At 52.2% G+C, this 17,848-nt stretch overlaps 1 protein-coding gene across 1 annotated transcript; it reads left to right on the forward strand.

Moving 5' to 3' along the window:
- Positions 1-816: 816 nt before the first annotated feature.
- ERRFI1 (ERBB receptor feedback inhibitor 1) lies at positions 817-14,507 on the forward strand. Its single transcript, XM_039234962.1, has 4 exons — positions 817-970; positions 10,593-10,785; positions 10,895-10,971; positions 11,823-14,507. The coding sequence occupies exons 2-4, from the start codon at positions 10,664-10,666 to the stop codon at positions 13,004-13,006; spliced, it is 1,383 nt and encodes a 460-aa protein (XP_039090893.1). The 5' UTR covers positions 817-970; positions 10,593-10,663; the 3' UTR covers positions 13,007-14,507.
- Positions 14,508-17,848: the final 3,341 nt, after the last annotated feature.

The raw sequence follows: 17,848 nt of genomic DNA on the forward strand, positions 1-17,848 counted from the left end.
CAGGTTGGGGCTGGAGAGGTGGGGGTGGGGGGCTCCTTATGGAAGCCACGGGTCAACTGCCACCACGGCCTGGCCTTGATTTTCAAACATGTGGTCAGAGGGGAGGTGGCTGGGCAGACCCGCGTTCAGAGGTCCCATGGAGGGCCATCACCAGGGTGCCCTCCCTGCCTCCCCCGGCCCCTGGGCTGAGCCACTCGGCCCCACAGTATGCAACTCTGTCCCAGACGGCCCCTCGCTGTCCCACTCGGTCCACACCGTCCCTTGCTGTCCCTCCGACCCGTCCGCCCGCGGGCCTCAAGGTGCGCACGGGCCTCCCGGAGGCTCGCGGAGGCTCCTCTCGTGTTGCCCTTAGCGGGAGTCTGCGGCCACCCTGTCACCCCGCGGACAGGGGGACACCCGCCAAACCGTCCCCGGGGCAGGAAGCGACGGGAACCCCCGCTCGAGGCGCGGCGCCGCCGGCGGTCTGGGCGGAACGCGGGCCGAGGCCGAGCTGCCCGCACACTGGAGAGAGAAGTTCGAGGTCAGGATTCCGGGGCGGAGGGGACGCACGGAGAGGCCCGGCGGCTGCCGCTCCGATTGGGCAGAGCAGAGGCGCGGAGACCTCCGAGGCCCAGAAACTTCCCCCTCGGAGACAAAGGCGGCATCCCCGCCGGGCCGCGCGACGCCGGTGGACCCCGAGCCCGCGCCTGAGCCGCGGCATCGCCCCTTTAAGCGGCGCGCGGCCCGGCTGCGCGGGGGAGGTGGGGCGGCCGAGCGTCGACGTCACGGCCCCGCCGCTCTGCTATATAACGCGGCGTCGGCAGCCGCGCCGACGGCGGCCGAGTGCGAGCGGGGAGCGCGAGCGGGGAAGCGGCGGCCGGCGAGCGGCGAGGCGCCTGCGCGGTGTCCGGGCCCCTGAGCCCGCGGCGCTGAGCCAGCCGGGACGGACATGCGCGGGAGGGCGCCGTGGGGCAGCCGCGGCTCCGCGGGGGTAAGGGGCCTGCGGGCTGGGGGTGGGGAGGGGGGGCGGCGCCGCCCCGCGCCCCCGCCCCGCCGGGCCCCCGCGCAGCGCTGCGGGCGGCTGCGGGCGCGGGGCGGGTCCCCAGGGCGCCGAGTGGGTCGCCGCGACGCGGAGTCTCGCCGGGACCGACGGCCGGCCGGGGGGAGGGGCCCGGGGCAGGGGGAGGGGGCCGCTGCGTGGGGGCCGGGGCTGCGGGAGCGGCGGTCGGCGGCCTCCCTCCTGCCACAATGGGGCTGCGCTACCCCCGCGCGCGCCGTGTGCCCGTCCGTCGCGCCCCGGAGGCTGCGCGGGGGGACGGGCGGCCCCGCGGTGCCCCTGCTCGGGCTCTTTGGCGACGGCGGCGGCGGTCGTCCCCGGCCGGGGTCCTTCAAGCCCGCCGAGCAGCTCCGAGCCCCCTTCCGCCTGTCTCAGAATCGTGGTCCTTTGCTCTGAGCGTCCCAGACACTGCTTCCGAAGGAATTGGGGGGGGCGCGGGGGTGCAGGGTCCTGGGTTCGGGACGTGACTGCTCGGTGGGTGGGTGGGTGGGTGTGTATCACAGCCTTGTACAAATTAGATGACTTCTTAACCATGATTGGTGCTGTAGTGGTGCTTGCGAGGTCTTTATTAGGATTTCGTCATTGCTTGAAAGGAACCAGTCTCTTCCCTGATAAAAAAAAAAATATGAATAGATTGTTAGTCATAAACTCAAGGGCAGTCAGAATAGACTGTAGCTTTAAAAGAGATGTGTTGGTGACTTGAGGTACACCTGCCGCACAGGTAGGGCCGGACTGGTTTCTAAGCAACTGTCAGGCGAAGAAAGGTGAGGTTAAAATGCCTTCTTCTTCTTCTTCTTCTTTTTCTTCCTCCTCCTCCTTTCTTCTTGTCCTTTTCCTTCATAGTGTTCTGCACAGTTTTCGACTTTTATCAATGTGTAAAAATGCAGAGGGTGTGTTTGTTGAGGATACCGAGCTAAGTCCACCATACCAAGTCTTGCTTTTTTTTCCCCCCTCCTCCACCTCCCCTCCCCCCGTAATTATAGCTTTAAGCGAGGTTTTACTTAAACAGACCAAAGCGAGGAGACCAGGTACCCATTTCACAGAATGACCAAGTTTTGCTGAGACAGAATAAAAGTTGGTTTCTTGTTCACTGTGCTGTGATTGGTTAGCAGTACGTTATCAAGTAACACACTGCCGTCTTCTCCAGGTATTAGAGTGGAGGGGAAATACGTACACACTTCATTCAGCCTGGACTTCAGACACCGTTTTGTCCTGCTCTTCATTTTGCACCAGTGTCTTTTCACCTGTGTGCTTCAGTGGGTGCTGGTTAATTGGTGCTAGAGGTCCCGGACGAACCATTTATAACCTAACATATATTAGATTGTAAACTCCTTCAGGGCAGGAACTCGTCCTTGTACGGCTTCTATCTGACGCAGCCTTGCACGTAGTTGATGGTTGATAACTAATTGCATGAAAGCACATTTTACATCTTAAAGCTCAGCAGGATTGGACCAGTCACAGATAAGGGTGGAAAGCAAATCTTTTTATGGCTATTATGAAATGTCTGAATTATTCATATTTTCAACAGATAGGTAAAATTACTGTTTCAGTGAATTGTTTTAGGTCCTCTCAGCTCACAAGAGGCACTGGTCACTCTTGCGGTGAGATTTAATTACGCTGTAGACTTGAGTTTTTGTGTGAAAACAACTCCTAACTGCTGCTTCTCAGAAGCTGAACCAGATAATACTCCCTTTCAGCTAATACTCCTCGTAGCTTTTAAAAGCAAGTTGCCTAAATTACAGGTACAATCTAACATGCTTGAAACTGACCTGAATGTCTACATACCATCAGGTTGCTTTAGAAAGGTGAGCAGAGGAGGGGAAGGTGGTGCCAAGGGTAATTCCAGGAATTTGAATGTCATCAGCTGCCTCTACCAGAGAAACAGCTCTGCTTTTAATCTAAATAAATCTGAATTGGAACCTCATCATCAGGATTCCTTTCGCATCTTTTGGTGCTGGTGTTTGGCCGTGCTTTGTACGAGCTAATGAATAACTCCCTAGATCACTAGATAAACAAGATCCAGTTGTGGCTTTTCCGGCATTATCCACACAGCATCAATGCATGTGTTGTGAAGGTGGATAAAACCGGTGAGTTTCAGAGTTCCGAATGTCAGCTACTAGCATAATAGAGAAATCTGCTTTAAGGTGGGGAAAAGTTCGTGTGGCATTTAGATTTCAGAAGGGAAAGGGATTCTGCAATTTGGAGTCCGTTGTTGATACTTTAATCAAGTTCCATGTACGGAGAAATTGGGCAGTATTACTAAAAGACCAACGTTCCAGGCCTCAGTGAGTATATTTGTCAAGCACGGGGCTCTGGCTGTGTGAGTTTTAGTCCTTCTCCACTCCAGAGTGCCACGGTTAAACTGTGCAGAGGAAGCAGTGGGATGGTAAGGATGAGAAGACACTGGCCGAAGCTTTTATTGAAGATCCACAGAATATGAAATTGCCCAGCTAGAGATTATTTGAAATATCCTTCCCTCTGCGTCGAATGTTCCTCTGACTCCTCTCACGGCTGCCTCTTTTTCATCCTTAAATTCCAATTTAAAAAGTCACCTCAGAGAGGTCTTCCCCAGTTGCCTGCGTACATTCGGCCTCCCTTCCTGATCCTCCCTTGGAAGTGACCACAGTCGGAAATTGCTTGCTGGCTGGCTGTCTCCTCATTAGATTGAGACTTCCTCGGGCAGCAGCCCTGTCTCCTCCACTAGCACAGTGTCTACTCCAGAACAAGCATCTGATAACGACTCGTGAAAACAACTCATCCTTGCCTTCTAAGAATTTGTGAGTGAAACCCTGTGAGCGGAGTCCTGATCTCTGCAGATGAACTTGCCATTAGGTCTGGTACATTTCACTTAGCCATCCCTGCGTCAGTTTCCCTACTGACGGAAGGTTGTTAGCTAAAAGGAAGATGCCATGGAGAGGAGAGGAGAGGCCTGGAAGTAGCTCAGGAAGTGCTGGATTATACGGCAGAAGAGCCGCGATGGCCCTTGTGCGAACGGGAAGATGTTTTCACTTCCTCATCCGCAGAATGTCATCCCTGCCTCCTCTTCCAGGGATGTTGTGAGGATCAGGTGAGATCATGTGTCAGAAAGTGCTGTGTAATTTGTAGCATGCTTTACAAATGCAAGATATTCCATTATTAAATTCCAGACTTTAAGATAGAGCCGGATTATAATGGCATCGCTGGGATCCCTGCCGAGAGAGTATGTTAAAAGGAGGCCCATTGGGTATATGTGGTATCTCTTTGGTATGGGTAAAGACAGACCCGTGTGGTACCAAATGTCATGTTGTAACGGGCTCTGTAATGGGCATCAGTGTATCATTAAAGCTTGAGGGCTTCAAAAGAATTGCTTGAAGTGGTCACAGAATATAAAATTGATACCTTAACCTACCCTTCCAGAGGATACATGGGCCAAATCTGCAGTTAAGAAGTTTCAAAGGAGAATTTGAGGGAGGTGAAGTCAAACGGGAACTTTCATAGCCTGCGGGTTACCCAAGAAAAACTATTACCCAGCAGCAAATCCCCAGGAAGGTCTGTCTGAGCCACCCTTAACTGGAGCCTGGTGGTGGGTCAGATCTTATTCCCAGTTGAAGAGCCCGAGGGGCTTGGAGGCTGGGGGTGGTGTGGTGACAGCCTGGCTTAGGTCTCAGCTCTGACCTGGAGCAAGTTACTTAACTCCACTGGCCTCCAGCCCCTCATCTGTAAATGAGGGTAATAACAGTAACCTGCCCCACAGGGTTGTTGAGAGGATTAAATAAGTTATACATATAAACCGCCTAGAACAATGCCTGTCAGATAAGTTTATTATTCTTACTGGCTTTATGTTCATTGTAACAATCTGGAGTCACCCATTGGGTGACTCTGGTGCTCATTAAGTAAATTTAAAGTTTTAAAGACTCCTTTCCCATCATTAGACTATCGTGCTCATTGTCATTAAGATTAGAATAGAACTCACGTATCTTTTTCCATTTGGAAATCTATTATGTGTACATCTAAAAGGAATAATATTTTCCCATCCTGTGCGCGTGCACGTGATGTGTGTGTGTGCGTGCACGTGTGTCGCTGCTGGTCGGGGCAGGGCACTATGTAGGGAGGGTTACAAAGGACAAGAGACGTGTATCCCCGGTCTCGTACATTTGTGTCATTGCACGAAGATTGTGTAGGACACTGAGGAATCAAAAGGCTATTGACGACTACAGCAATGGAACGAATAGGTTTTTTGTTAGTTTGCCATTTCTTAAAATACTCAGCTAGAAAACACTCTGAATTATTCCAGAAATTAGGTCACTTAGCTTTGATTTCAACAGTCTGTGGATAAATTATTTGCCTTGTTGCCTCAGTTTGTATCACCTACAAGCAGGTCGTCCTGGAGGGAGGTGAGGATTGGAGCTGCAGGGACAGTGTCCGTCCTCACCACCTAGAGCGGTCTCTCCGTCCCCGCCCCTGCGCAGGTTTACCTAGAATTCACGCAGGAGCATTTTAATTACATTTTATGTATTAACAATATAAAAAGATCTTAAGTTCTCTGTGCTTCTAATATGAAGGCCATTTATGCTTTCTGTAGCAGCAGGGTGCCACGAAGGAAACTCCTGAGCCTCCCCCTTCCCCCCCCCCTTGCCCAAATCAGAGTCTGTTAAAGGGAAATCTGAGAAAAAGCCTGAATCAGGGCCTTTGACTGTGAAGAGTCCTTTGCTCAGTAAGTCAACTCAGAGCACACAGCACCATAACGGTCATAAACACCAAGTGTGTTCGATGTATATTAAATCAGTACGTTTCCTATATTGTTAATAAAAGCCACAATTCTGTAAAACAGCTAAACTAAATGTTCCGTGTGTCCAGTAGCTCGAGACACTGATCACCATAAAAATGATGGGATTTTGCTTTGTTTTTCATGTTCTGAAAGATGACTGTTTTAGGCATTTTCAGACTGAAGATAAACACGCAGATATTGGTCTATTTGGTTGGCTTATCTGAAATCATGGAATTTGTCATGCTCCAAAATCGGTTTCTTTCTACAAAGTTTTGGCTCTAAGTAGGATTGATTATCTTCTATCTCCCTCCGTAAGGAAACAGTCGTGTAGGTAGTTGTTAAATAAGGTTGAAAAGACCATTTATCACCCTGAATAAACAGAAATCAGGTTCTAAAACCAGATTGAAAGAAGGAAATTACATCACACTTTTAAATAAGGAAGCACTGGGCAGAACTGGGTGAGTTGTATGACAAAAATGTGCCCCTCCCCCTCCGGTGGATTGCTCCTGAGATTTATTAATGAGATCTGGTGGCAAGGTAAACACATCTAGGTTACCCTCTTAAGGTAGCCTGGTGTAAAAAAAAAAAAAAAAAAAGTCTTCAAAGTGACTTCCCTCAAGCTAAAGGCTTGTGATTTCACCTTAAGAAAGCTTGTACGTGTGCTTTGTGGTGAAGCCTTTTTTGTTTTGTTTTCTTCAAGGAAAGTGACCTTAAATTTAGCAACAAAAACAGTAGGTGCAAAAAGCAAGAGTGTGGGAGAGAAGGTGAAACCCATTATGTTCAGAAAGCTCTTCCCCAGTTGCTTCGGTAAATATGCGTAACAGAAACCAATTTAGAAAGTTACATTGTTAACCACGCGAGCTTCCAGTTTTACCCAGTCTGCAAATGGTCCACTTCAGATTTTGGAAACGAATTTAATGAAAATTCCTTGCCTCCTACTTCCCTGAGCCTGTTACATTATTATCATTATTATGGGGAGGTTTCTCTCTCAGTTCTTGACTGATTTACAGTAAACATGAATCTGTCCTGTCATTACTTTTCTAAAAACGAGGCGAATACTTTATATCGATTCAGGAAATATGTATTAGAAATGACGCCAGGATCTACTCAGGAGGGAGGGAGAAAGTCCCAAAAGATTTGGAGGATGAGCAAGGAGTCAGGACATGGCACGAAATAACTCAAGAATACAGAGACCCTGCTGTGGCTTTTCAGAAGGGAACGGGTGAATGGAGAAGATGGTGTGACAGATGGCCTCCAAGGACAAGGTGAATTCTAACAGAGATTTGGGGAAGAGAGAAGCCAGAGCTTGGAAAAGGTGGGTCAGAGTCGGCCTTGTTTTAGAGGCCTTAACCTGAAGAGCTTTTATTTAGAAGCCTTTGGAGTTTTTTGAGCAGTGGAAGACGTGAATTTGAGCTCTGGTTCGGGGATATTGATCTGGTCCTGGTGCGTAGGATGCGTTTTCACACGCAGGGCCGAGCGGTACCAGTGAATGGAGGGAAGACGGGTTTGGGAAACAGGCTGTGGAACTTGGTAGTTGAATGGAGATCTGTTGTAACTCAGGTTAAAAGTGGTGCCTGTAGGAGCCTGATCCTCCGATGATCCTCACCGACCCTAAACTGGTTGGGGAAGGGGGATGGGGTGTGAAGTAAGTGACAGGACTTGGGTCTGTAGAGTTACAGATGCCAGAGGACCGTCCAAGTGGAAAGATAATCAGCAGACAATGGGAAATGCAAAGTGGAAGCCCGAGAGCTGGGGCTGGGGCGAGGTTCCGGAGATTGGGGAGCTGTCTCTAGAGTTGAAGCCGTAGCCGGGGATCAAAACTGAAGGGGTGGGGGTAGAGGAGGGGGTTGCAGGGAGAGAAAGGGCTGCTGCGAGAAACCGGGTTTTAGGGGCTATTACATTTTGTCTTGAATTTTTAAAAACATGATGTTAACAGAGTCATTCCTATCTCGGATTGGTACTTGACCGACTTCGTTCATGGATTTTAGGAAGGTCCTTACACCCAAGGTCATTCAGAGCCCGTCCTACACCGCGCTGCCTGGGTGTGCTTCAGGACAGAATGCCATCTCGTGCTTAGAGACTCGGATTTGCCCGCGTACGGGCATTTTTGCAGTTGCTTTCCTAACAATCGTCAGGTCGACCTAGTGTGACACACACAGAAGAAACAAGGTGTGTAACACTGGCTCAGTGGTGGGTCCTTTTGACTCAAGGTTGACGTGGCTGATTGTTCCTCGGAGGGGCGCCTATGGAAGACTTGGGGAGCTCTGGTGCCCGTGGGAGACTTGGGGGGCTCTAGCAGAGGCGTGGAAGAGTTGCAGGTGCCTTCCTGCCTCTGCCAGCGTCCCCAGGGACACGCTGGATGCACTTGCTCCCCAGCCTACAGCAGGCCCCCCTTCCCGAGTCAGCAGTTGGGAAGTTATTTTCCAAAAGAGAACATGAAGCTGCGTCTCCCTCCCCACTTCTCCGAGCAAGCAAGTAGGAAGTCCGGACAGTTTCATAACGTGTCCCATTCACAATTCCCCATTGAGATGTGGAGTCAGGTCACCTTCCATGAATGCACAAAGACACTATTGTGGTCAGAAGTGAGCTGGCTTAGTGAACACAATTCTTTTTATACTAAAAAAATTTTTTGCTTAAGAAAGCTAACAAGTCGGCAATGGGCACAATGAATAAAAAATAACTTTCAAGAACGTATACAAAATTTCAAGGGGCCCCTGAATTGTGCATTTAGAATTCCGAGGCCATTCCAGCAGAGGCGATAGTTACACAATCATTCTGTTGAAAGCTGAGATTTAGATGGCATTAGGAGGCTGACACACAGTAATTACGGGAGCACGGGCTGGCCCGCAGACAGGTGGGGGCTGGGCCTGCAGAAACCCCCGCAGCATTTTCGAACTACTTAAATACCATATTCTTCTTCCTATCTGGCCTTCGTTTTTTACATCAGCCTGCATGCCTCCCCTGTGGTCTTGCCCGAGCTTGCTGGGCGCTCCGGGAACGCCACATACCGCCAGGCCAGGTGCCCCGAGGGAGCGCCAAGCAGCGTTTTCTAAAAATGGGTTTTCGCATATTTTTTTTGGTAGATTTCCTTAAACCAAGTGAAGTAAGAACACATGGGTTTGATTTCAATCCTCTGAAGACCAAAACTGAAAAATCAAAAGACGGTCTGCCAGTCACTTAGATTTCTTCAATGGTGGGGTTTTTCTCCCCTGTTCTTAATCCTGTATCTCCGAGCGATGATCACAGAAAAAGGATGGTTGGCTCTTTGAAACCTATTTAAGTCTCTGCCTAATGTAGCAGAGCAGCTGGCCCTAGGAGGGTAAAAAGCTGAGGACCAGTAGCCAGGACCCATCTGCACTTTGTCACTGAAACATTCTGTCGGCTCTCCATTTCTCTTTGCATGAAAAACAAACAGTAGATGCTTGCAGAGGATTTTTTAGTTCTGCAGCTAAAAAAAAAAGAAAAAAGAAAAAAAAGACTGCTTTATTCCCTGTATACATTGGATATTGACAGTGGTAAAAATTGGACGGAATCGGATAGTAATTCGCCCAGCGAGCATTCACTTCTTGAGCACTTCCGATGTTCCAGGCAGTGATGGTCGGGACCCAGCCTCTTTCCTGCGCTTGCAGTCTAGAGGGTGACAGATTTGTCCTTACAACAAAACAAAATGGCCTGTATCCTCCCCTCCCCCCCCCCATCATGGATGTGTCGCTCCTCTGAGTCACCCCCAGTCCTCGGCGGGCCACCCAGCTCTTGGGGCGCACGTGCTTGGTGAGGGAATGAGAAAGCCTTACCCAGCGGCCGCGCACGTCCCAGAAGGGGTCAGTGTCGCATAGAGAGTTGACAGATTGTGTCCTAGTGTCTACAAGAAAAAAAGCCTCGACTGACTGTAAGCAGACATGAAAAGCTGAAGAACGCCGAGATGGGTGCTGAGGAGCGCTTCTAGAAAGAGGGCGTGGGGCCTGGAGGACCACAGACACAGGACACCTGACGAGGGCGACGGCCCTCACTGAGGCACTACTCGATGGAGAAAAGGGCTTTACTTCGCGTCTCTAATCCTTGCCTTGCAGCGAGGCAGGACGCGAATCCGCAGGCACTCGGTACAGAAGAATGTGAAGAATGTGCCTTTAAGTTTGTCTTTCTAGAGGGAGGCGGAAGCTGTCCAGGCCTCCGAGGCCAGTGGCCTTGCAGAACTTGATTTTTACAGAATAATGGAAATCAGTGTCATCCCCTGGAACGCCTCACTTATTCTTGAACAGGCAGTAACCGGAGCATCTGTCCTCCGGGGGCCAAGCCTGAAATAGAGCGAGCGGACAGATGCCAGGCTGGGGGTGACTGGGGCCGCCGCGAGACCTCGTTCTGTCGAAGCGCCGGGTTGTCGCGAACGCTTGCGCTGCGGCACCAAACGCGGGGATTTCTGAGATCACTTACTTTGTTGGCTCGGGGACGGCGAGCGCCACGGCCATGACCTCCACCCCCTGGAAGGTCGGGGGGGGGGGGAGGTGAGTGAGCGCGGCGCGGCGTGCGACTGTCCGGCCGCGGCTGCCCGCCATGCGTTATCGCTCCCTTTGCTGAAAACGGTTCAAAGCTTTGATTAGTGTCCCCCCCCCCGAAATTGTTCGTAATGTCTCCCTTTAAGTACCATCGCGGGAAGTGAGAACTAGCTCGTGCAAAGCTATCGGAATTAAGTGAACTTCTAGAACTAAAACTTTTCTGCCCAGCACCCCGCGAAATTCTCTGATACGAGCTAGCTGTGAGCATTGCGGAGTTGTTAATTCTCTCGGGTCTTCTTTATCCGCCACCCCCCAGGGAACACAAGCTGCTGGTTGGTGACAGACCCCCAGGCGTCCCCAGTGAGGAGGCCTCTGGAGAAAGTCATCATGTCCACGGCAGGAGTTGCTGCCCAGGAGATCCGAGTCCCATTGAAAACTGGGTTTCTGCACGACGGCCAAGCCATGAGGACCGGGAGGGGCTGCTGGGGCGGCCGCAGCGAGTTCGAAAAGTAAGTGCAAGGACAGGACGGCCCCGGAGTCTCAGCCTGTGATTTGAAAACAGGATCGAGAATGTGATGGCTGCTCACTCACGACCAAGGTGTTTTCCTTCCCTTTCAGTCACTTTTTGAACATCGACCCGATAACCGTGGCCTACAGCCTCAACTCTTCGGCCCAGGAGCACCTCACATCTCTCGGTACGCACCCCGGCAAACTCCCGGGGGAGGGGGCGGAGGCTTCCAGAGGAAGTTGGCAGTGGAGGTGGGGATGGGACTGGCGTGTCCCCCAGCGTGACTTAAGTGAGGAAGCCACCTGAACTGTTTCCGGCAGTAGCCTGACCCCTAGTGGCAGCAGGTTCTGAGAGAGCCGCGTTGGGCCCTGGGCCACCCCGCCTTCCCCCTGACTCACCACCCATGCCCCGCCACCTGTGTGCACAATCAGTGGGTGCTGCGCCTGGCTCTGCTCTGTATTTACCTTTTGGAGACATGGGCCCAGATCCCTCTCCTCCCCCACTGGTGCTGGAGGCCCGTGTGAGGCAGATCGGGGGTGTACGTGTGGACGAGAACTTAGGAAGCTGTTCTCTGCTGTCCAGTGCTTGTGACGTGAACGCTGTGGTCCTCAGACTTCTGTCGAGAGCGGTTAGCACATCGCAGGCAGGTCCACGCGCTCCTAAGGCCGTGACAGCGCCAGCAGTGAGGACCTGGCCTTCTCTCCATCACGCCCTGTGTGCCTCACATTGTCGCATCTCTTAAATGGCTAGGCTGGTGTGGCGTGGTATTCACCTAAATTATATGCTGCTCCCTTCTGCAAATTTTGCACACGTCACCAGACCTGCCCGAGATGTGTGGGTGTGTACCGTGCACATGGCCGAGGAAGATAGAAGAGATAATTTGTTCTTTGAACCAGATCATGTGCATTAGCAATCTTCTGGCCTCTAATTATGCCTGTGGCCTGGGTGTCCTCACGATTGCCGCCGCCAGGTGCTTGATACCCCTGCAGAAAGCGGCCAGGAGGGCTTGCTCATTAACCTCTCTCTCGTGCCTTCCAGGGCGCGCCACGACGTCTGCGCCGAGGAGCGGCGGCCACTTTGCCGAAAACGGCCCTTCCCAGAAGCCCAGCTTGGCCCCTCTTATTATTCCCCCGGGCGAGCACTCGGGACAGTGGGAAGAGGAGCGACTCGCGTGTGGCTTTAGGAAACTCTCGGTGAACGCGGGGTGTGCTTCTCCCCCTCCGCTCACACCCATCAAGAGCCCCCCGTCCCCCTTTCCCTGTACAGCCCTCTGTGAGCGGGGTTCCCGGCCCCTCCCGCCACTGCCCATCTCTGAAGACCTCTCCCTGGATGAGACAGACTGCGAGGTAGAGTTCCTGACCAGCTCGGACACGGACTTCCTCCTAGAAGACTGTACGCTCTCTGGCTTCAGATATGACGTTCCTGGCAGGCGAAGCTTCCGCGGGTGTGGACAGATCAACTACGCGTATTTCGATACCCCGGCCGTCTCCGCCGCAGACCTCAGCCAGGCGCCCGACCTGAATGGAGCTGTGCCTAATTCGAATCTTCCTCCGCCTCAAGCCCACCGCAGATTAAGACGGTCCCATTCGGGACCGGCCGGCTCCTTCAACAAGCCGGCCATCAGAATATCCAGCTACATCCAGAGAGCTTCGCCAAACTCCGACGAAGACAAACCCGAGGTGCCCCCCAGGGTCCCCATACCTCCCCGGCCCGCGAAGCCAGATTACAGAAGGTGGTCGGCGGAGGTGACTTCCAGCACCTACAGTGACGAAGACCGGCCTCCCAAGGTGCCGCCCAGGGAACCGCTGTCGCGGAGTAACTCCCGCACGCCCAGCCCCAAGAGCCTCCCGTCTTACCTCAATGGGGTCATGCCCCCCACGCAGAGCTTTGCCCCCGACCCCAAGTATGTGAGCAGCAAAGCCCTGCAGAGACAGAACAGCGAGGGGTCCGCCACTAAGGCCCCTTGCATCCTGCCCATCATCGAAAATGGGAAGAAGGTCAGCTCGACACACTATTACCTACTACCTGAGAGGCCGCCGTACCTGGACAAATTCGAAAAGTTTTTTCGAGAAGCAGAGGAGACAAGCCCAGGCACCCAGACCCAGCCGCTGTCTGCTGACTGCAGGATGGCCTCAGCCACGGAAAAGCTGGACTCCAAGACAAAGCTGGATCTGGGGGGCCACGGGAGGCGAAAACACCTGTCCTATGTGGTTTCCCCTTAGGCTTCGGGGTCACGGTTCGGTGGGGACCCCACAGGAGCGAATGGGTCCCCAGCCGCTCTCCAGGCTGGTGGAGGCTCACGGGAAGGTTGTTGGATGGCAGAAGCGAACAGTGGAACCCTCGCCCATCGTGGAAAGGGGGGGGCGGTCGTGGGGCGGGCTCAGGCCTAGAATCCCTGACTGCGGGGGCGGGGGAGAAAAGTCCGGCGCGGTCGGTGATGGAAAGGCATGCGTGCGGGCACGGAGGGAGGCTGGGGCCCCTTCAACATGTGCATACATTATAGGCCCGTGTAGACTCGTGCTGTACCTGTAAACCGTAGCTGCAGGTTAACCAATTAGTTGCTACCTTAGAGTAATACATATTCAGAATGGCAAGATGGTAAAAGCTGGGGCGGGGGTGGGGCGGCTCCCAACTGAAAATTGAGCAAATGGAAGAAAACACAGTATTGTTTAGATCAGAATCATAAAAAGAGAAATTTTTTTTTTTTTTTTTTTTGCTTAGTAACCTGGAAACATCAAGGCTCCTGGGCCTGTGATGTTCTCCTTTAAACTTTGCAAGCGGCCTTTGTCCCCAAGGGCAGGACGCACGTCCGTGCTGAGGCCCAGCCTGCCCGGTGTAAAGGCGGCCCGCGACCACCCGGGTCCTCCGGGCCGGGCTCTGTTTTCGGTCTCTGGGGAGGACGGCGGCGCACCCGGCAGCCATGTGCGCACCTGCTCATGCCCCGCTTCTCAAAAGGCGAGAAGCTAACAGAACTCATCCGTCATTTTTCCTTACGGTCCCTGCTCTGTCCTGCTTGCCACGGTGGCCTGGTCTGGCGTGTGCCTCACGGCCCCAGGGGCCGCCGCCTTAGACTCCCCTGGACCAGCAGACCGGTCGCCTGGGCTCAGGGTGTCCGACGGGAGCCATGGTGAACCCGCTGCCGTGACAGTCCCGGGGGGGCGTGTGTTGTGCTTCTGTGTTGGTTTTTGTGGACTGTGTGAATGAACACGGACAACGCAAGCTGGTCTTGTGTTGCTGGTTCCCGTTCAGTATTTCTTGGGGCTGTTTGCTTTCTGCGCACAACGCTTCTGCCCAGCAGCGCGGTGTGTCAAGGCCACGGGCCACCGGCCGCGTCATTCCGCCTCGGGGACTCTGCCTGCCGCCGTGTCCCTTGGATTCGGTGAGACCCGTAGCCTGTGCTCCGACGCCCGCGTGCTTCGATGTGTGTCGTGTAGACAAGCACGCACGACAAGGTGCTGACTAACGGAGGTGCATTACTGCAACGTTCTCTTAACAGTTAAACAAGCTGTTTACAGTTCAAACTGCTGAATATTATTTGAGCTATTTAAAGCTTCTATTTTAGTATGAACTACATGAAGGTTAAGACATGCTTTAGAAAAATGCACTGATTTCTGCATTATGTGTACAGTGTTGGACAAAGGATTTTATTCATTTTTGTTGCATTATTTTGAATATTGTCTTTCCATTTTAATAAAGTTATAATACTATTTATGACACCGTTAACCACGTTTCTTGCCTAAGCTCTTCTGTAAACGTTGACCTCTCCAGGACACTCACGACCATTACCATGTTTAAGCAGAAGGGAAGGGTTTTTTTTGTTTTGTTTTTTGCAGCCTCGTAAATGCTTGAAATTTACGGTCATTCCCTAAAATAATAACAATTTGAGCAGTTAATACTTAATGTTACACAGATGCATAGTGAAGACGGCCGGGCTGCCCGTATTTCCCTTTAACGGGTCAGAAAGGGAGTGAGGAGCAGATTCTGGGTGTCCCTGTCCACGCGGATCCTGCCTGGGGAGGGGCTCCCCCATCAGGGGGAACGTGTGGGAGAAATGAGCATGCATACAAACTAGATGTGACTTTGAGTTGCAGGACTGGCTCCAGGTTGCGGGGGGCGGGGGTGGGGGCCTCAGGAGGCTCTGCTTCTTGCTTGGTGTCAGGCCACCATCGGAACCCCAGCCTGCCCTGGCCTCTCACAAAGAGGATGGGCCTGCTTCTCGCAGCTTCTGGATGCAGGAGGAAGCTGGCCTCTGTGCTGGGGGGCCCCCCCTCTGTGGTGCCGTGGGGCTCTGGGCCTGGTTCTCCTCTCCCCTGGGCCCTGCAGCCAAAACCCAGATGCTCCTACCACCCCCTCGGCCACTGGGCAATGGTGAAGCTCCCCGTGACCTTGACTGAACTTGGTACCCTCTCCACAGTCAGGAGTGAGGACATGGAGGTCATGTCCTCAGCTGGGCTGGAAGGCCACCTCCACCTCTGTCTGTGTTAGGCAGGTTCTTTTTATTTTTATTCTAATCTTTCTTGTTGAGAGCGCTAGCAGGGGAAGGGCAAGATGGGGGGGGGGGGCACAAAGGGTCCAAAGCAAGCTCCACACTGACAGCAGGGAGCCCGATGCAGGGCTCGAACTCACGAACCAGATCATGATCTGAGCCAAAGTCGGATGCTTAACCAACTGAGGCCCCCAGGTGCCCCAGTCAGTGCTGGACATATTCTTTAAAATCTCTGTTCTCGGATAAAATTGGGGGTGGGGAGAAGAGTCACGATACCCACGACGGGGAATGATCTGTGACAATTGCATGTAAACCACAGCAGCTGGCATGCGGCGAGGGCCCAATATGTGAATGGATTTTGTGGTCATGAGTTACTCGTAATTGCCCTGAAAGGTGTTATTTCTGACATTTTACAGATGACGAAATGGGCTCAGGGAGTTGGTGCAACAGACACGTGTTGGGGAATACCACCCCCAGCTAGACCCTGCGGGAGAGGCATGCCCCCTGCCCTCCTGGATGTAAAGCAGTACCTCCTGCCCATCACAGAGGGCCCTGCTCTCCCCCGTGATAAGGAAGTTAAGCTTCAGGAGGCGGAGCAAACAGGGAGGAAGAGCCCAGGAAACCAGGCTGTGTGAGATCCCAAGGCTGGGAAAGAGTGCAGCGTTTTCCAGAAGCCAGAAGTAGCCGCAGGAAGATGGACGCTGGGCAAGGTGGCGACCACGCACAGGTCTAGGCAGGGGAGCGACGGGTCTGATTTGTCCTAAGATGACCACAGCCGTTGCGTGCAGAGAGCCGAGGGAAACCCAGGGGTGTCGGGAAGGGGAGGTGTCAGGACGGGAGACGGAGAAAACTGGCTTTGAGAGACCCTTCAAGGTGGAAGCAGGGGTTGGACATCTCGGGTGGGAGGAACCCAAGGGCACACTGCCCCCCACCCCCACGCGAGCTCCTCCAGCTCCCAGGGGTGCAGGGACGGTCAGGGGAGATGTGAACGGAGCACTCCCGCTCATCTTTCCCTGCATCTCATTTTTCGTTTTTGCCTCTTTTCTCTCCAGCTCCCCCCCCACCATCACCTTGTATTATGGTCAAGATGATCTTTAATTAGTTCCATTATTTGCTTCCCTCTGAAGCTTCGTGTTTTTCCTTAACTTTGCTGCTGCTGAGACCCCCTCCCCCAACACTGTGGGGGGGGAGGGCCAAGAGATAGCTGTTAGCTGCCACCTGCTACACGCTATCAGGCAGGTACTACCTCGGAAAGTGCTGTCCCCAAATCAGGAAAAGCAGGCCCGGGTCAACCTCCGACATCCGCTGCCAAGGCTCCCTTTCGTGTCCCCCAGCCTCGCTGGCCCCTCAACCCAAGACTGAGACCGTGCCCGAGCAGGCACACGACACACCGCCTGCGGGGATTTATTATTAGGGACTGTCTCGTGGCAGAGAGCAGACACTAAGGTCAGGAGGACTCGTTTGTAAGTCAACTCAAAGTGCGGGTCATACTGTGAAGTCTTCCCGGGCTGCAAGAATCGATCGCAGGTCGTCGGTCTGTTCTTAAATGCCACCTACGTGCTAATAGAAGTTTCATCTTGTTGATGTGTCGCTTAGTTCTCTCTAGGTCTCTAGAGGTATCTTAAGTATGTCAGGAAAAGAACCATCTTTTAAGAGGATGTCTCTTCACTGCCAGGGGCCCTGTTCCCAAAAAAGAGGCCGACAGTTTTTTCTAGAACATCTCATAGTTGGAGACAAGAGAGCTGAATCCCTCTGTCTACTGGCTCAAGTATCAAAGTACACATTAAGCTATACTCCATTTCAGTTCTTAACTTCATCGCCTAATTTGTAGTTTCGAGGTACATGGAGACGTTTTCTTAAAAATAAGCTCCTAGCATGGTTATTTCATACATAGTTTGTTCATGTTTTATTCTGTAGTAATTATAGACTCACAGGAAGTTCCAAACTTGTACAGAAAGATGCCCTGGACCCATTACCCGTATTCCCCCAAAGATAACATCTGACAAAATTATAGTCCATTATCAAAACCAGGAAATGGACATTGTCACAATATTCCTATACAGTATTTTATTTAGAAAGAGTTCCCATCAAAATGGACTCAGACCCCACGTTTTAAAGTTAATTTAGAAGTTGATTCTGGCATTCTGTTAGGTATTTCATGAAAAGCTAACAAAGTTTAAAAATATGTTGCTGTGTAAATATTTATTCATTATGCTAATAGGAGCTGAGATAAAACTGATGTATGTTAACTTTGATCGGCCAAGATTTTCTGCAAGATAAATTTGCATGAGCTTTAGTAAAGCTTCAAACCTCTAGGATTCATGAATGGTTTCCCAGAGCCCTGAGGCACCCCCAACTTTGAAATGTGTAACAAACTGAATTTCTAAGACGGTACCAAAGCTCTGAGGTATCCTCGTCTTTAGAAAATAAGCCTGATTCAAAGTAGGATCCATTCAGAGACGTGTTTCTTTGCAGACTAGATCATTTGGCAAATGCTCTGGTCCTTTTCCTCTCCACGTGTGAATCATACAGCTTTTTTTTAATGTTACTTTTGAGTGAGAGAGAGAGAGCATGAGCA

The sequence above is a fragment of the Hyaena hyaena genome, unplaced genomic scaffold, assembly GCF_003009895.1.
Source record: "Hyaena hyaena isolate Hyena2069 unplaced genomic scaffold, ASM300989v1 scaffold_94, whole genome shotgun sequence".
In the NCBI taxonomy this organism is placed as follows: domain Eukaryota; kingdom Metazoa; phylum Chordata; class Mammalia; order Carnivora; family Hyaenidae; genus Hyaena; species Hyaena hyaena.